A 17,398-nucleotide genomic window follows, 5' to 3' on the forward strand; every position below is an offset into this window, starting at 1 on the left:
TTAAAACTTTATTTCTTTTTTATTACTGTTTCCACTGTATTTCTTTTTTATTTTTAGTAATGCTACATGTATTTTTCTTACTAATTTGAGAGTGTTGTAAACATATATCAGTGCAAAAAGGGTGACTTTCGGGGTGGGCTGGAACGCGTTAATTGCTTTTCCATTATTTTAAATGGAGAAAATTGACTCGAGAAACAATGGATCAAGTTCGTAGGTAGAGGTTCCCCTGTATAAGGATAGATTATTTAAAATTTTTATTTTGAGTTTTTTTGTCTGGTTTCATAAGAAGATGGAAAAAATACATATGTACTGACAATGTATGTTCACAGTTGATTATTTGAGAAGATGCAATTCATATAATTTTTGTTAAAAAAGCAAAAAAAATAAAACAAATTCACATATAGGCAAGAGTAAAGCTGTTCCAAAACATATTGTTCCCTAAAATACTTTATACAATTCAGAGACTGCTTTAGAGAACAGCGCAAATGGTTTCATGTGACAAGGTGCAGAAATATCATAATTTAACTGGTTTAGCAGGTTTTGAGGGCTCTGTGTGGGAACTCACTGCCTCTTGTTTTTTCAAATGAATTTTTTTTCATAGTTTCATTTAAAAAAAAAACAATCCCTTTCACAACGTGTGCACATACCAAGCCTCTTACAATGAATCAAAATGCCTCAAGCTATGATATGGTATTCTGATTCTGAAATGAAAACATTTCCAAAGTGTCATGATCCCATGATGATAAACACCTGAAATTTGAAAGTAAAAAAAAACTAGCATGTTGCAAAATATGCATTCACATTTAATAAGGTGATGTTTACATTCATTACATCTTGGTATAAGAGTTGGTTTACATGATATCCTCTGTTCTACCTTTACTATTATACACTGTCACAGGGAGAACACAACAAACTCCTCATCATCCCCCTTACTCCACCATAAACTCATCTTTTTCCTCTCATTCTCCACTTATCCGATGTAAGGCCCTTCTAAAATATTTGGTGTTAGACTGGACTGGAACGGACTGGGTTGTCCTAAGTACAGTGTGGACTGACCATAGAAGGAACTGGTGACAAACTGATGACCAAGTTGTGCCCGTGCTTTTCTGCATGCACACAAACAAACCTTAAAATCTGAACCTTCAGTCTCCAAACTTAAGATCATCTTGTGTTAATCTTGACTGCAATCTCCCAGCTGTACACATACATGACTCTGTGTATGTGTAAATAAACTCCAGTCAACACCAAACTCCAGTCTCCTGACACTAACAATTATCAGTAGTAAAATTTATTCAGTTAAAATCCAATGTGTCTTTTTTTCAGGACACAAACAAATCCCCTCCTTGGATCACCACCTTAACGTGGTGGAGGGGTTTGCGTGCCTGCGTGAGCCTAGGAGCTATGTTGTCGGGGGCAATAGCCCCTGGTAGGGTCTCCCAAGGCAAATTGGTCCTAGGTGATGGCCAAGACAAAGAGTGATCCATAAAGACACAGATGAAAAAGATAACGAGGACACAGCCTCCCTTGCCCGGAGCAGGGTTACCGGGGCCTCACCCTGGAGCCAGGCCTGGGGGAGGGGCCCTTGGCGAGCGCCTGGTGGCCGGACTTTCACCTATGGAGTCCGGCCGGGCTTAGCCTGAAGGGGATACATGGGTCCACTCTCCCATGGGCCCACCACCTGTGGGAGAGGTAGTAATCCGGGTCTGGTGCATTGTGGATCGGGTGGTGGTCGGGGTCGGGGGCCCTGGCGTTCCGATCCTCGGTTACTGAAACTGGCTTTTGGAACATGGAACGTAACCTCTCTGGTGGGAAAAGAGCCTGAGCTGGTGCGCGAGGTTGAGAGGTACCGACTAGATATAGTTGGGCTCACCTCGACACACAGTATGGGCTCTGGAACCAATCTCCTCGAGAGGGGCTGGATGCTCTTTCACTCTGGAGTTGCCCAGGGTGAGAGGCGTAAGGCAGGTGTGGGCTTACTCATAGCCCCCCCGGCTTAGCGCCTGTACGTTGGGGTTTACCCCAGTGGACGAGAGGGTAATTTCCCTGCGCCTTCGGGTTGGGGAAAGGGCTCTGACTGTTGTTTGTGCTTATGCACCGAACAGCAGTTCAGAGTACCATGCCTTCTTGGGGACCCTAGAGGGAGTGCTGGAGAACACTCATTCTGGGGACTCCATTGTTCTGCTGGGGGACTTCAACGCTCACGTGGGTAATGACAGTGAGACCTGGAGGGGCGTGATTGGGAGGAACGGCCCCGCTGATCTGAACCCGAGTGGTGTTCAGTTATTGGATTTCTGTGCTTGTCACAGTTTGTCCATTACGAACACCATGTTCGAACATAAGGGTGTCCACAAGTACACCTGGCATCAGGACACCCTAGGCAGACCTGGCAGGCCCAAACGTGTGTTGAGGGTTTGCTGGGAACGTTTGGCAGAGGAACCTGTCAGAAAGATCTTCAACTCCCACATCCGGCAGAGCTTCGACTGCATCCCGGGGGAAGCTGGTGACATTGAGTCCGAGTGGGCCATGTTCCGGACCTCCATTGTTGAGGCGGCTGAACGGAGCTGTGGCTGCAAGGTTGTTGGTGCCTGTCAGGGTGGCAATCCCCGCACTCGGTGGTGGACACCCCGGGTGAGGGGGGCTGTCAAGCTGAAGAAAGAGTCCTATCGAGCATGGTTGGCTCAGGGGACTCCGGAGGCAGCCGACAGGTACCGAGGAGCCAAGCGGCTCGCAGCCTCGGCGGTCGCTATGGCAAAAACTCGGGTGTGGGAGGAGTTCGGTGAGAACATGGAAAACGACTTTCGGTCGGCTCCGAGAAGTTTCTGGCAAACCGTCAGGCGACTCAGAAGGGGAAAGCAGTTTTCCACCAACACTGTATATGGTGGGGGTGGGGAACTGTTGACCTCGACTGGGGACGTCACCAGACGGTGGAAGGAATACTTCGAGGATCTTCTCAATCCCACCAGCACGTCTTCCGCAGAGGAAGCAGAGCTTGGGGACCCCGGGGGGGGCTCGTCTATCACTGGGGCTGAAGTGGCCAAGGTGGTAGGGAAACTCCTTGGCGGTAGGGCCCTGGGGGTGGATGAGGTTCACCCCGGGTTCCTCAAGGCTCTGGATGTTGTGGGGCTGTCCTGGTTGACACGTCTTTGCAACATCGCGTGGACATCGGGGGCAGTGCCTCTGGACTGGCAGACTGGGGTGGTGGTTCCCCTTTTTAAAAAGGGGGATCGGAGGGTGTGTTCCAACTATAGGGGGATCACACTCCTCAGCCTCCCCGGTAAGGTCTATGCGGGGGTACTGGAGAAGAGAGTCCGACCCATAGTTGAACCTCGGATCCAGGAGGAACAATGCGGATTCCGCCCCGGTCGTGGAACACAGGACCAACTCTTTACCCTCGCTAGGATCCTGGAGGGTGCATGGGAGTTTGCTCAACCAGTCTACATGTGTTTTGTGGATCTGGAGAAGGCATTCGACCGTGTCCCTCGGGGTATTCTGTGGGGGGTGCTCAGGGAGTATGGGGTACTGGGCTCTTTGTTACGAGCTATCCAGTCCCTGTACAAACAGAGCAGGAGTCTGGTTCGTATGGCTGGCAGTAAGTCCGACTGGTTTCCAGTGAGTGTTTTTGTGTGTCATCTGTGGGAAACAAAACATAGAAAACAGAATTTCAATAAAGGGAATATGGCAATATATATAATAAAAAAGATAATACAATATCAGTTAAGCTAAATGAGACAGTGTTTCTACATTCAGGATTCAGTACCGCAACACTCATTCATTCATTATCTGTAACCGCTTATCCAGTTCAGGGTCGCGGTGTGTCCTGAGCTTACCTGGATTCACTGGGCGCAAGGAACACCCACACACATTCACTCACACCTACGGACACTTTTAAGTCACCAATCCATCTACCAACGTGTGTTTTTGGACCATGGGAGGAAACCGGAGCACCCAGTGGAAACCCACACGGACAAGGGGAGAACACATCAAACTCCTCACAGTCACCGAGTGGGACTTGAACCCACCACCTAGCGGTCAGTCCCTGTAACTGAATCAATTATATTCAGAGAAGACGATGGCTGATTAACTACAGCTCCTCAACCCACGACTTCTAAGTCCACGACATAAACTAAGAATATTACAGATATAAACATATAACATGTACAGCAATATATCCACACTTAAAATACAACACAATCAACAAGAGATAAATTTGCAGTGCATACCGAGGGAAAATGAAACACAAGAAGAGCACATGGACTGAACAAACTCGCACCATGAAGCAGTAATGCTCATTAACCTTAACTCGCAATTTCCTTCGCAGAAATGCATTAAAACGAAAGAACAAACTTGACTCATATTTCGTCAGTGACGCACTATGACTAATTGTGAGACACAACGCAAGCTGAGAAAGAACTATGGTGGCTGCACTTAACAACTGCTCCACTTGTTGACAATGCTTGAAAGTAATGTGACAGAACTTCAACCGATGAAAAATAATCAACTAAATACACATATTTATAAATGAACCAAATATTCACGTCCATTTATCTCTTATGTATTGAACTACTATAAATTTGTTATGAACACTGGGCCTTTTGAACAGTGGAATTAAATTTATTGTAGCCATTTATTTAATGTGGCTGTGTATTTAAATTAGAGATATATTTAATATCACAGTGTTTATACCATGGCGGTTTATTCAAAATGGCAGTAAATTGTATGTAGCAGTTTATTTAATGGTGTAGTGATACATTTGTAAACAAAACAACCTGCTGGACTTACTGAGAACTGCAAAGGAAGGAAGTCCACTATTCCACACGTCCCTATTAGTGAGATTTACTTTTAATTTGGTTCCGTACGAGGAGGCATTTTTCAGGCCTTTGCATACTATCTCCAGTTTGACAGCGAGCATATATCGGTCCACTGGCATAAAAAGGCTGGCATACCACTGACTGTAGACCACTGCTGGTCCACCATAGGACCACTCAGATTACTGTCCTGTACAGAATATAACTCATTTATAATCTCCTCAAACAGATCTTACATTCACAGAGACTTTTATTCTGGAAAACAAACTAATACAAATATTACCAACCACCGAGGGATATAATAATGAGTATAAGCCTGATATAAAATGATTAAATGCTGAAAATGTTGACACTCTGCTGGATTATAAATATTTACTAATCTTATTTATAAAGAATAACAAAAGAATGTAATGAAGGAAAAAAAATGTAAATTGTACTGTGAATCTACAATTGTTTAATCCCTAGTGGTCTGCTCAGAAAACGCTGTGCAAAACACTAGTGGACCTCCAACTTTGCCCTTAGTGGGACAACAGTGGTCTGCCGTCTCCTTCCTATCAGGGCCATGCCATTATCATTTCTGCTGGGATATTTAATAAAGCCCATGTATACTGTTACAAAACTCTTATACTTGTCATACATGACAGACAGAAAATCCACTGTCCAAATATCTTAACTTCCACAAAAAAAAATAATAATAAATTCAGCCACCAGGACAGGGAGCATATATCGTTCTACTGGCATAAAAGGTTGGCACACCACAGATAGTAGACCACAGTTTTCCTCAAACAGATTATACATTTACTGACCCTTTTATTCTGGAAATAAAACTAATACAAATATTACCCACAACTATGAGAGATATGATGAGTATGCCTGATATAAACTGATTATGCTGAAAATATTGACATTATGCTGGATTCAAATAATTTTCTAATGTAATTTATAAAGAATAGCAAAATAACATAATGAATGAAAAATTAGCAAATTGGACTATCAATGGAAAAGTCTGAAAAAAATGTGGTATTTTGTTTAATCACCGGTGGTCCGCCAAGAAAATGCTGGGCAAAACGTCAGTGGACCTCCAACTTTGCCCGTCTCCTTGCTCTCAGGGCAATTGCATTTTCTTGATATAAATAAATAATATCTCTGTCAAATAAAAAAGAATACTACTAATACTACTGCTACTATCTCCAGTATGTTGTTGGTATGCCTCTATTATTTCTGCTGGAATATAAAATAAAGCCCTTATATACTGTTACAAAAGTATTATAATTTTCGTATGACTGATAGAAAATCCAGTTTTCAAATATGTGAACATAGTTCCACAAAAAAATAAAATAAAATAAATAATATCTATCAAATAAACAGAATACTACAACTACTATGATTTCTATAAAAGTAATAATATTAACAAATTTTTGGATGCTCAGTAAGGTTTATTTAATTGTTTCAACAGAACCAGTACCATGATCATATCCCCAGTTTAGAAAATATGTCCGGATAAGTAATCACGGACTATTTGTATAGAAAGGAATAAAAGAGTCTCATAAAATGCCATATGTTGACAAATGCGAGTTTCAGAAGAAGAAGGTTAGAAGCTCATGCTGATGGCAGCGGTGTCGTGGAAGTCCAAAGACCTGCGTCGTCTCCTCTTTGAGTGTTTATCATCATCATCATCATCATTATCAGTGCATGGCTGAGAAAGTAAAAACAGTAACATTTCAATATTGGTTCTCATATATCAGCTACTCTGCTGTCAAACACCACAGAAACACGGATCTCATTCTCCTGAAAGTCTGACAGTTCTGGTCAAATGACCAGTTTTTGTTGATATTCTAATAGAAAGTAAGTGAACACAATAATAACACAGCATCTGAACTACAAGAGAATTCAGCTGCTATTTTCTAATATAGTGAACTTGTGCGCTAAACAGTGCAGGAATGTGTGTTTTCAGTAACAATCTGTTGATTATTAAAAAAAAACTATGTCATTTGTCAATGTTGTCTTTCTTTCAGATAACTTTGAGCTGAACTTACCAGAGCACACTGTCCTCCATTTCTCAGACACAGGTGAACCTGGCAGTGCAGGCTGAATGAGTTGGAAAGACCAGTGAAGGTGAACATCCTGAAAGAGAAGTGGTCAGATAAGGAGACTCCATTCTGCAGAACCTGCACTGTGCCGTCCTGAGGGTTAGGACACCTGGTGAAAGATCAGGGAAGATGAGCGTGGTGGGGGCAATGTGGTCAGAAATGTGAACACTGCAACATTTTTTACACCTCAGACCTGGGAATTCACAAGGATACATTTGAAATGACATTTCCTCTACTTTTACATTACTAAATGTGCCTCATAGATGTATGGCATTGCTGCACACAGATGGGTGACATCTGTTGCTTGTCTAAAGGATCATGTTCAAAACAGAGTTCCAAAGAGACTTTTCTTACTAAATTACTCTAGCTGTCAGTAAAAATGTGTTTTGCTAACTGTATTTTAAAAAGCATTGCATTATTCAGTTGGGGGATTGGTTCTGTTCACACTGGAGCTCTCCTAATAATTTCCTGTGCACCATGGTTACCAGTAAACATTAGGGTACATGTCTGAGCGTGAAAGAGATTTGTGGTGTTGATATTTTTGATCAGTTTAAAGCTTTTTCATCTCTGAAAGGAATCTTCAAAGAGTAGATTAGATGATGTTTCAACATGGGATCATGTGTATTTCATAAGCCCTGTCAAACCAACTCAGATACAGTATGTGGTTAGGGATTACACTGTGTAAAGATTTTCCTCTTACCCATTAGTGACCAGGTCCCAGCGAGCGTTGTAGTAGTAGTAGTAGTACTGTGGGCCCGGTGTGGCCCAGCAACTGTCCAGCACTGCGGTGAACTGCTGAGCGTCAACTCCACTTACATCCACAGATATATAGATCTGCTGGTTTACTCCAAGAGTGACAGTGCCCCCTAAAGGATTAGTGAATGAAGCATCACCGTAGGGTGTCAAACTGATCTGGTATGTGCCCTGTCCACTAGGCAGGTTCTTGCTGACAACACTGTAGAAAAAATACATAGAATTAATAATGTTTAACAAGGACACAGTGTCACTGATGCAAAGTACAATAGTACCCTCGTGTAGTGGTCCGTAACTGTGAATATGTGAGAACAGACTGTTTTACTGAGCCGCGAGTGAGTGAGTTTCATTCATTCATAAAGGTACATTAATTCACCATACTTCAAACAGTAATAAGCTTCATTAAATGGTTACGTAATGTCATAATTAATTTCTATGTAACAGTAAGAAACAAGAACTAGCTTTAAGCATCATTCTTTTATTATTTTATATTAGTATGTATAATATTAGTAAATTATTTACTTTACTTAATTGTTTAGTGATGTTTATTTCTGTCGTATTACTCTCTTAATTACTGCTAATTAGTGTACCCTTATTGTGAAGTGTTACCAAAAATATTTGAAAATGATTCATAAAATATGACGTTTAATTGCAGCTGCAAAAATTGTTACCTGCTTGTGGCCTGGAAGAGAGTGGGCGCGTCAATCGTCTGAATGAGCGAATACACACAGGAGAAGCTAACATTCAGCCATGTGTCACGACTGATCAGACTCCGCTGATATGAGCCACTGAACATCTGAACGGCGTTCTCGTAGATGAAGTTAGTGGCATTAGTCTAAAAAACACAGATATAGTTTCGGACAATCAGACCAGTCTTTTTTCTACTACCATATCTCTCTAATTACAGAGCCTCTGTTTTACCTGCAAGATTGTGCCACATTCATTGTCGTTAAAACTGAACACCAGTCGGTCGTTCTGTATCTGTCCTTGGCATCTAGGATCGTTCAGGTGGAGAAGTTGTGAAGAAAATCCTGCCTCAAACAGCTGGCAGCGGGACAGAGACACTGACAGATTAGTTCCTCCACATGTCTCGACAGCATCTGAGAGAAAACACAGTCAGACACAGGGTTTTGAAGGAATGAATGAGGTGTGTGGTATCGACTGTCTTTCAGCACTTTTAACTTTTGTCTATCCCCTTTGGAATCTACAGAAGTAAGAAGAACAGTCAATATATGAACATATATTCCAGGAACCTCCTTTGGTAAAACAATTTAAAATTTAGATTTTAAAAGAAACATTTACCAAAAGTGTCAGGATTGGGCCTTGGGTTATTGTCTGCACAGGCACAGCCGTAAACTCCAGATCTCAACACACACACCTCATTGGGGGAGCAGTTCAAAAATGCACAGGCTAGAGAGAGAGAGAGATAGAGAGAGAGAGAGAGAGAGGGGATATATATATATATATACACACCACACATAATTGTCATTAATAAAAAATGTGTCTCAATGTGTTTGTAGTGCCTCTGTGTTTAAAATATAAAAAATTTTATAATTAAAATAAAAAAACTGAACATTTACAGAAGTTATTAAATAAATAAATAAACAATAAATACATTTGTTAATTAAGTTAATAAATAAATAAGTTAATGAATAAATTTGTGATTTTTACCATCAACACGGAAGGCCCATCGACCAGGCTTGCCGACATTAGTGCTTGTACGAAGGTTGGTGGTACTGGGGACTGAAATGGTGTATTGTTGGGAGTTGTCCACAGTGAAATAACCAGCCTGGAAAGATTATAATCCCAAGCAAAGTATTAAATACTACAGAAATTATCTCTCTTCTCAGAATGTAATAAAGTATTTTACTGGTTTCTCTCACCTTCCAGGCTTCAGGATCATTTGGCATGTCACCATAGTTGAACAGGACGTAAGACACATCACTGTCTCCATCCGAGATCAAGACAATCTGGAAAGTCACCCCCTTCAAGAAGAAAATATATGTCACACACTGAACATGTGGATTTAGAGAATGAACTGTATTGATGTGCACTTACCCCAACATCAGGCTCAAACTCCACATTACTCCAAGTGGCAACCAAGACCCAGCCTGCGGTGAAGTTCGTCCCAGGAAAGAGTTGCTGAATTGCAGATGAAGCCTGATTTATAAGAGGTCCGCTTGTGGCTTGCTCATAGGAGATGTTGTTTCTTGTGTAAATGTCAATGTCAGTCCACAGTGCAGCAATGATGTCTGCACTGATGTATGGATAGTAGCCATCATATTGAGGGATGGCTTGAAAAGACACGAAACCATCCATATAGAGCTGAGGGAGACATAAAAATATATCTCAGTTCCTTTAAGGACTGTATGAATTGCAGCCACTTGTTTTTTGAGGCGATCTGTAATCATCATATGGTCATCTTTTGTTTATTTTTATTCATTTGTAAAGCCAAAATACCTATTAGACTACACCAAACTGTTTACGAGATCCAAAACAGCTTTGTCAGTAACATCATAAACTGCAAATGTCTAATTTAACAACCTGTATTTATGGAATTCACACAGCAATTTCACTTTTAATTTGTGATTAGATTGTCAGCTTTGATTCGATTAAAACAAACCGTGGTGCAATTGTATAATTAGTGTGGTTCGTTAGAGTAAGTGTGAATGCACCCTTCAAACTAATGTGCCCCAAACAAGCGAACCACGACCAAATATCAGATATTAAAAGGCATCAGACAAAATATAATCATACGTATGCCACAATTGTAAAAGGATCAGTGTGAAATTAAACAAATCAGAACTAAAATTTAACAATGTATCGTGTTCTTGTTTTGTCTGGATCAAGGGAACAGAATTAAAACCCTGAACCTAATTTTAAATGAACACTGAGGGTAATAAGGTCTGTGATCCCTCTGTGATCATTTAACATTAATTGTATTTATTTAACACTTGCAAATATGCTGTGCAAAACAAAATGATTGTTTGCTGGTGTTTATTATATTGATCTCTAAATATGTATCTTTTTAAATAAAGAAAAAAGTAGGTAAGATTATTAAATTACTTCAGTACAAAAGTTTTTCCCAGTTGAAATCCAGAAGCATTTATTAATTTAGTGAGTTAGTTATAGCAGATATAGCAGTTATTGTAATATACTATAGCAAAGTTATTGTCTGTCAGACATTTACAATAAGATGATGTGGTTTTTAATATTTATTTTTTTACATATGCCTTTTTTCTACTTACATATAGTGTTGAGTATTGTCTTGAAGCGTAGGAGAAGGGCTGCTGAAGCTGGATCTGAACATAAGACCCGTCTCCAGAAAGAGCATTCTGGACAGCCGTAGGTAGCACAGGAAAGAATAGCCCAAACGGTTCTGGAAAACACCCAGCAGCATGCCATCAGTTTTTTAGCACTAGTGTTACACTCTAATCACGGGGATGGGGAAGCATTGTGTTCTGTGCTTTAGTAAATATTACTAACTATCACTGCAATAAAATATCATATCAATTAAAACATTAAGATTAATTTAATTTAGATAAATTGCTATAAATATTAAAACATACACACACACACAACAACAACAACAATAACAGCAAAGACCACAAGCTCTAGACTCTGTACCGTTAACTTTAAAAGCCCAGCGACCGAGAACTCCAACATTGGTGGATGAAGGGAGGCTAGTAATAGTGGAGACTGGGAGTTGGAACTGATAGCTGTTGTCTGCTGTTTGATAACCGGCCTAAAAACAATAATTTAAATAAAAGGATCAATAGTGCAAATGCTATTAAAAGAGAATAAACTCCTTAGAGTTTTGGATATGTGGAGATCTTGGAACATTGTGAAAAAATCTAAAATTATATGTATACAGGATCATGCTCCTCTTACCGTCCAGTATTCATAATCAGTAGGAATGGTGACATACTGCAGCAGGGTGTAAGAGCTACTGTCTGCACCAGAGATCAAGACCACTTGGAAAGTGACCGCCTTAAAGAGAACAAAGATGTCAGATGTTGGTCTTGAGGCAGCAGCTCAGTTATAAGGACTGGCACTTACCCCTGTGTCAGGTTCAAATTCCACATTCTGCCAAGTGCCCACGAACACCCAGGTGGCGGAGAAGCTGGTCAAATTGAAGCTCTGTTTAATTACAGTTGTAGCCTGTTGCAAAAAGGGGCCACTTGTAGCTTGCTGGAAGGTAATGTCTCCTCTGGTGTAAGTGTCAATATCAGTCCATAGTCCAGCGATCATGTTTGCACTTGGTAATTGGTTATATGGATAGTAGCCATCAGCGAAGAGATTATTATTAAAATCAAAAGACAGGAAGCCATCCATGCTCAGCTGAAAAAGAAATAAATAGAAATAATTACTTATAAAATTTTAAATACTGCATGAAAAAAAGTCATCCTTCTAAGCTGCTCTGTAACTAATGTTTCTCTTATTACTTGCTGTTTTCTTGTTAATCTAAAGAATAGCTGCATAGATGCATATAAAATGCACAGGTGAACTACAGTCTAATTGTATAAAAACAGGATGCCCCTGTATGGTCAGTGGAGCTGAGAGAATGGACAATGAGTGTAGAAAAAAGGTAGGTGTTCCTAACTCAATGATTCTTGTCCTATTCAGACAGAATTCATTTTACCTGTGGACATGGGGTAGAGTAATTTTTACCAGAGTATCTCAGTGGTTTTAATTCTTTCCAGTGGCCTTAAGAATCACTCAGTGGAGAGAAATATTTGGTAGCTTTATGTAGGATTTGTTCACAATAGTAGCCTACAGACGAGTTATTAACATGCATCCTACTCATTCAGTTACCATTAAACTATTTATAATCTCAGTTATAATAAATATGTGAATGTGGTAGTACCGTGTTGGTCACAAGTGCAAAGGAATTACACAGAGATGCGGAGACTTTGGTAATTTTTTTCTTATTTTGTTTTGTCTAATTTGTAGTACATTCTCTGTGACTTCACTTCTGGGAGATCCTTGTCGTAAAGGATTCTGAAACCTCCAAGGCTGTGGATTCAAGTCCCGCTCCAGGCAACTATCTGTGAGGAGTTTGGTGTGTTCTCCCCGTATCTGCAAGGGTTTCCTCCATCTGCTCCTGTTTCATCCCATGGTCCAAAATACACTCTTTGGTAGATAGATTGGCGAATCAAAAAAAGCGTCCAAAAAGTGTGTGTGTGTGTGTGTGTGTGTGTGTGTTGCCCTGTGAAGGACTGGTGCCCCCTCCAGGGTGTGTTCCTGCCTTGCGCCCACAGATTCTGAGTAGGCTCCCGACAAACAGAGACCCTGAATTGGATAAGCACTTGCAGACAATGAATGAACGAACTGGGGATGGATTTTCCTCTCTTAATCCCTCAGGGCCAATCAGAGCTTTAACCCACCTCCAAGGTTTTGCTCATGAGGCTAGGTTCAAAATACTGAGGCTCAAGAACTTGTCTCAGTGAAATGCAAGAGTTTACAGTCTGTACACAGTCTGAGTTAAGTTCAGTGCAGATCATAGTTTGGACTTCCATTTTGTGGACAAATGGACTGGTTTAATCGACTTCCAGCCATGGAAATCTAACTAAGTTAGAGCTATTTCCTCGAGGTAAATGAAATTCCAGCCAGATGTGTTGTTTATCTTAGGAAACTTTAGATTAATCCAGCAACTCTCAACGTCACGCCCTGGGCTTGAAAGAAACTTTAGGGAACTCAAGTGCAGCCTAAGACAAACGTGCCTGTGGTTTGCCAAAAGTGGCAGATCATTCTGAGGGGTCACCCCACTACAGCTGTGTATCTGACCAAAGCCCTGGGAAGAAGAGGAATAACGGATGACTTCTGCTGCAACACAATCAAGCCAATGGCTGTGGAAAGCTCCATGATCTGTGCGTCTGGTAAGTCCTCGTCTCACATAATCCCGTCATCATATCCAAGGGGAGAGTAAGGTCATGTGGTTTTATTTCATAGCTCAGAGTTTGGTGTTTTTAGCTCAGAGTGTATTTCTGGGATAAATTATAGCTCGCTTTTAGAATTTAGTGTAGTTATCATAGAGAAATTCCTTCATATTTTTAATCATCCCTCCTCCTTCTCGTGTGTCTCCGTAGTCCATAATATTATTCGGAGGTATAATCAATTTTAAATAGTTGACGTTACATTTAATAAATCAGCTTTGGTGACTAAACCAGTCCTTGGTTATTTGTGTGTGTATGTTCTTTTAGAGGCTCACATTTGGTCATGTTCAAATTTACGTTAAAGATAATCAAATAAAACTGTGCTATTAGCACTTACTAAATGCTCCTCTTGATTACTCTTACCTTAGCCTTGAATGAGGCTTTGAACTGTGCTGAAAGTTACTGTCACAGAATACATATTACACTGAAAAGTATTCATTGTTTTACTTACATATAATTGTGAGTAAGATCTTCCAAAGTAGTTAAATGGCTGACTGAGCTGGATCTGTTGGTAACTTCCATCATAAAGAACAAGGTGATCAGCAGAAGACAGAACAGGAAACAGTATGGTTGGAACTGGAAGAAATATGATAATATAAATAGGTCATTAATTTGGTTGAGTGATTCTTAGTAACAGACCAGTCATATGTAAAGAGCCATCCATAAATCCTGGTCCAGTGAACAAAATTAGCTGGAACTCAAAATGTCCATTTGTTTATACCTAGGCTTATACATTTGATTTTAAAGTAAAAGGTAACAGACTCTTAGTTTTCTGAATGAACTGATTAAACATCCTTAGTATCCATGTCAATAGTGTGGAGCCTTTAATCATAAAATCAGTTTGGAGACAGTGTGAAAGTAAATGTACCCAGAGGTGAACCGGCAACTTGGAAAATCCATTGACCAGGTATTCCAACATTGGAGGTCAAAGGAAGGTTAGTGATGCTGGAGACGTGAATGGTGAAATTTTGATTGTTGTCCTGTGTCTGTAAGCCAGCCTAGAACCACATAATTTAAAGAAAATTAACCTATTAAATCAATGCACAGTAAAAATGATATTGTACTGTGCTGCTACATCTTGAAATGTTATGAAAATCCTAAAAGAAAATTTAAAGACATAAGAATCTCCTCTACTCACCAACCAGGGCTCTGGATCATTAGGAATGACCCCATAATTCATCATGACACAAGTGTGGCCTTCATTATCAGAGACCAAGACCACTTGGAAAGTCACGGCCTTAAAAGAGAGAGAGAGAGAGAAAGAGAGAGAGAGAGAGAGAGAGAGATCACCAAAAATAGTTCAGGTTTCAAGCAGTAACTGAAATGATATGGCTGTGGATGTGATGGACACTTACCCCTGTGTCAGGTTCAAATTCCATGTTCAACCAAGTGCTGACAAAGACCCAGGAAGCAGTGAATCCAGGGTAAACCAAGTCCATTTGGTCTGTAACTGTCTGCAGAAGAGGACCATTTGTGGCTTGCTCATAGGAGATATCTCCTCTGGTGTACATGTCGAGGTCAGTCCACAGAGGAGCAATGATGTCTTCCTGTATACCTGGGACGTAGGTATCGGGTGAGAGGGGTGTAAAAGACAGGAAACCATCCATACTGAGCTGAGGAAGAAGCAGAGGAAGAATTCAGTTTACCTTCAACATTATGACTGTGTCTCATTTATGAGGCTGTGACCTCGGGACCCACAAACAAGGACTTGTGTGTTTTTTGTAATTGCAATTGTGCAGCCTTGATTCCCCATTGTCCACATCCCACATCCCAGGCTACTATGAAAAGAGGTTTAAGGACATTTGACATATGTACTGGCAGGTTAAAAAAAAACCAAAAACTGTAAAATCTTCATTGTAAAATGTTTTATTCTGAAACAGGATTGTACGGAGCCCCTAAAGTCTCATGGTGGGAAAATATTATTTAGAGACTTACTCCGTTCCCTCAATTTAGTAATTCGTTCCGTCAATTCAACAATCATTTTCAGACAGACATGAAAACATGCTATGCGTTAGGACACTTGTTTGATCTCCCCTGTCCATTACTTATTTAAGCATTACAACCACTTTTTATAGACTAAAATATTAGTAGTTCAGGTCGAGGAGGGAGTGAATCTGATGGGACTCCATTTTGTTTTTAACTCTGCGAGTTTGGCGCGGCACATTCAGCTGGAGGCGGGACAGTGGGCTCCTGTTTTTTCGGCAGTTAGCCGCGGCTCATTCTCTCTTTCTCAAGCAAATTATTCAGTAAAATCCAGCTGATCTGCTATTGTCTTTATTTATAAATTACCACATAAAAAAAATAAATAAAACCTAACGGTGCTTTTGTGGACAGAATTGAGCCTCAACCGAGAAAAATGAGATCAGGCAATACATCATATTGTCCACAAGAGGACACCCTAAGATTTAATTTGACACATCATTCAAGGTAAATGGGCATGGTGTGATCATATGACACCTGTGACCACGATTTTTGCAAAAAATACTGGTCAGAAACTAATATTGCCCAATTTTCTCCTGTCCATAACACAATCCATGCAATGTATGTTTGTAATATTTATATAAAGTACACTACACCAACGGAAAAAGGACAGTTCCAGCTTTCAGGTCATCTTCATTCTGTATGTTTATTAAAAGTACTGTACATTTATTTCGTAATCTACGCTTTGCTGCAGACAGTATAGAATTAAGAAAGTAGTTATAAACATATGCCTATGCAAGTTTTACTGTGTCACTGATAGGTGTAATCCTCTACACAGCTTATTTTTTATGGTTTTATACATTTTTAAACATTCATTCTTGAATGACAATAGCAGGTCAGCTGGATTTTACTGAATAATTTGCTTGAGAAAGAGAGAATGAGCCGCGGCTAACTGCCGAAAAAACAGGAGCCCACTGTCCCGCCTCCAGCTGAATGTGCCGCGCCAAACTCACTCAGTTAAAAACAAAATGGAGTCCCATCAGATTCACTCCCTCCTCGACCTGAACTATTCAGGATTTAGTCTATAAAATATGGCTGTAGTGTAAATAAGGAATGAACAGGAGCGATCAAACGTGTGTCCTAATGCATAGCCTGTGTCATGTCTCTCTAAACTGAGGGAAAGGTTTATTAAATTGAGGGAACGGATTCCTAAATTTGGGGAATGGATTATTAAATTAAGGGAACGGATTAAGTCTCTAAATAATATTTTTCCACCATGAGAGTATAGGTGCTCCGTAGGATTTTGACACTAAAGTCAAAATATTAAAATTAGCTCAAGGTTTACTGTGATGCTCTTATTATTTATCCAGGGTACAAATATATCTGGAAGGTATTCAGCATCTCGAAACATTCTGTCCAGTCACTTACATAGAGTTGAGTGTACTGTCTTTCAAAGTAGGAGAAATTCTGCTGAAGTGGGATCTGTCGATAATTTCCATCCCCAGTAACAGCAGAGTGAACAACACCAGGCCCAAACTGAAGGAGTGGTGCAGGCAGCGCTGGAAGAAAATTGTTAAAAGTTATCATCGAACACACAACTTCAGAGACCTCTGCTAATAATGTTTTTTTTTTTTATTAAGTTTGTCAAGTTTTCTCTCAAGGTTTTCTCTTTGTTCAGTGTAGCGTTTTCTAACAAAGGACATTCTCAATACATTCTTTAAATTAAGAGCTCACAAAGTGAAGGAAAGTTCAAATAAGCTATCTAGCTGTTATAATGTCATATAATGTTAGCTAGCTGACCTTGTCCTTGTGTCTTTTCCACCCCACCTGAAGGAGAGAGAGAGAGAGAGAGAGAGAGAGAGAGAGAATTGTGTTGTAATGTTTTGAGTCACTT

General features: G+C 40.3%; 1 protein-coding gene across 1 annotated transcript; it reads right to left on the reverse strand.

Annotated features, from left to right (window-relative positions):
- Nucleotides 1–6,274: 6,274 nt before the first annotated feature.
- LOC136692781 (uncharacterized) lies at nt 6,275–17,035 on the reverse strand. Its single transcript, XM_066666456.1, has 18 exons — nt 16,933–17,035; nt 14,940–15,197; nt 14,723–14,821; nt 14,453–14,582; nt 14,036–14,160; nt 11,708–11,989; nt 11,540–11,638; nt 11,276–11,393; nt 10,897–11,027; nt 9,707–9,973; nt 9,532–9,633; nt 9,320–9,437; nt 8,951–9,058; nt 8,570–8,748; nt 8,320–8,483; nt 7,596–7,850; nt 6,842–7,004; nt 6,275–6,501 (listed from the first exon to the last, which is right to left on the reverse strand). Exons 2-18 carry the CDS (start codon nt 15,189–15,191, stop codon nt 6,397–6,399), a joined length of 2,697 nt encoding a protein of 898 aa, XP_066522553.1. The 5' UTR covers nt 15,192–15,197; nt 16,933–17,035; the 3' UTR covers nt 6,275–6,396.
- Nucleotides 17,036–17,398: the final 363 nt, after the last annotated feature.

The sequence above is a fragment of the Hoplias malabaricus genome, chromosome 3 (assembly GCF_029633855.1).
Source record: "Hoplias malabaricus isolate fHopMal1 chromosome 3, fHopMal1.hap1, whole genome shotgun sequence".
Taxonomy (NCBI): Eukaryota; Metazoa; Chordata; class Actinopteri; order Characiformes; family Erythrinidae; genus Hoplias; species Hoplias malabaricus.

Coding starts and splice junctions, on each gene's coding strand:
- LOC136692781 (XM_066666456.1), bottom strand. CDS start 15,191: ATGGATGGTTTCCTGTCTTTTACACCCCTCTCACCCGATACCTACGTC. Junction 9,974..10,896: donor GACAATACTCAACACTATAT/GTAAGTAGAAAA, acceptor TGTCTCCCTCAG/CTCTATATGGATGGTTTCGT. Junction 9,438..9,531: donor ATGATCCTGAAGCCTGGAAG/GTGAGAGAAACC, acceptor TAATCTTTCCAG/GCTGGTTATTTCACTGTGGA.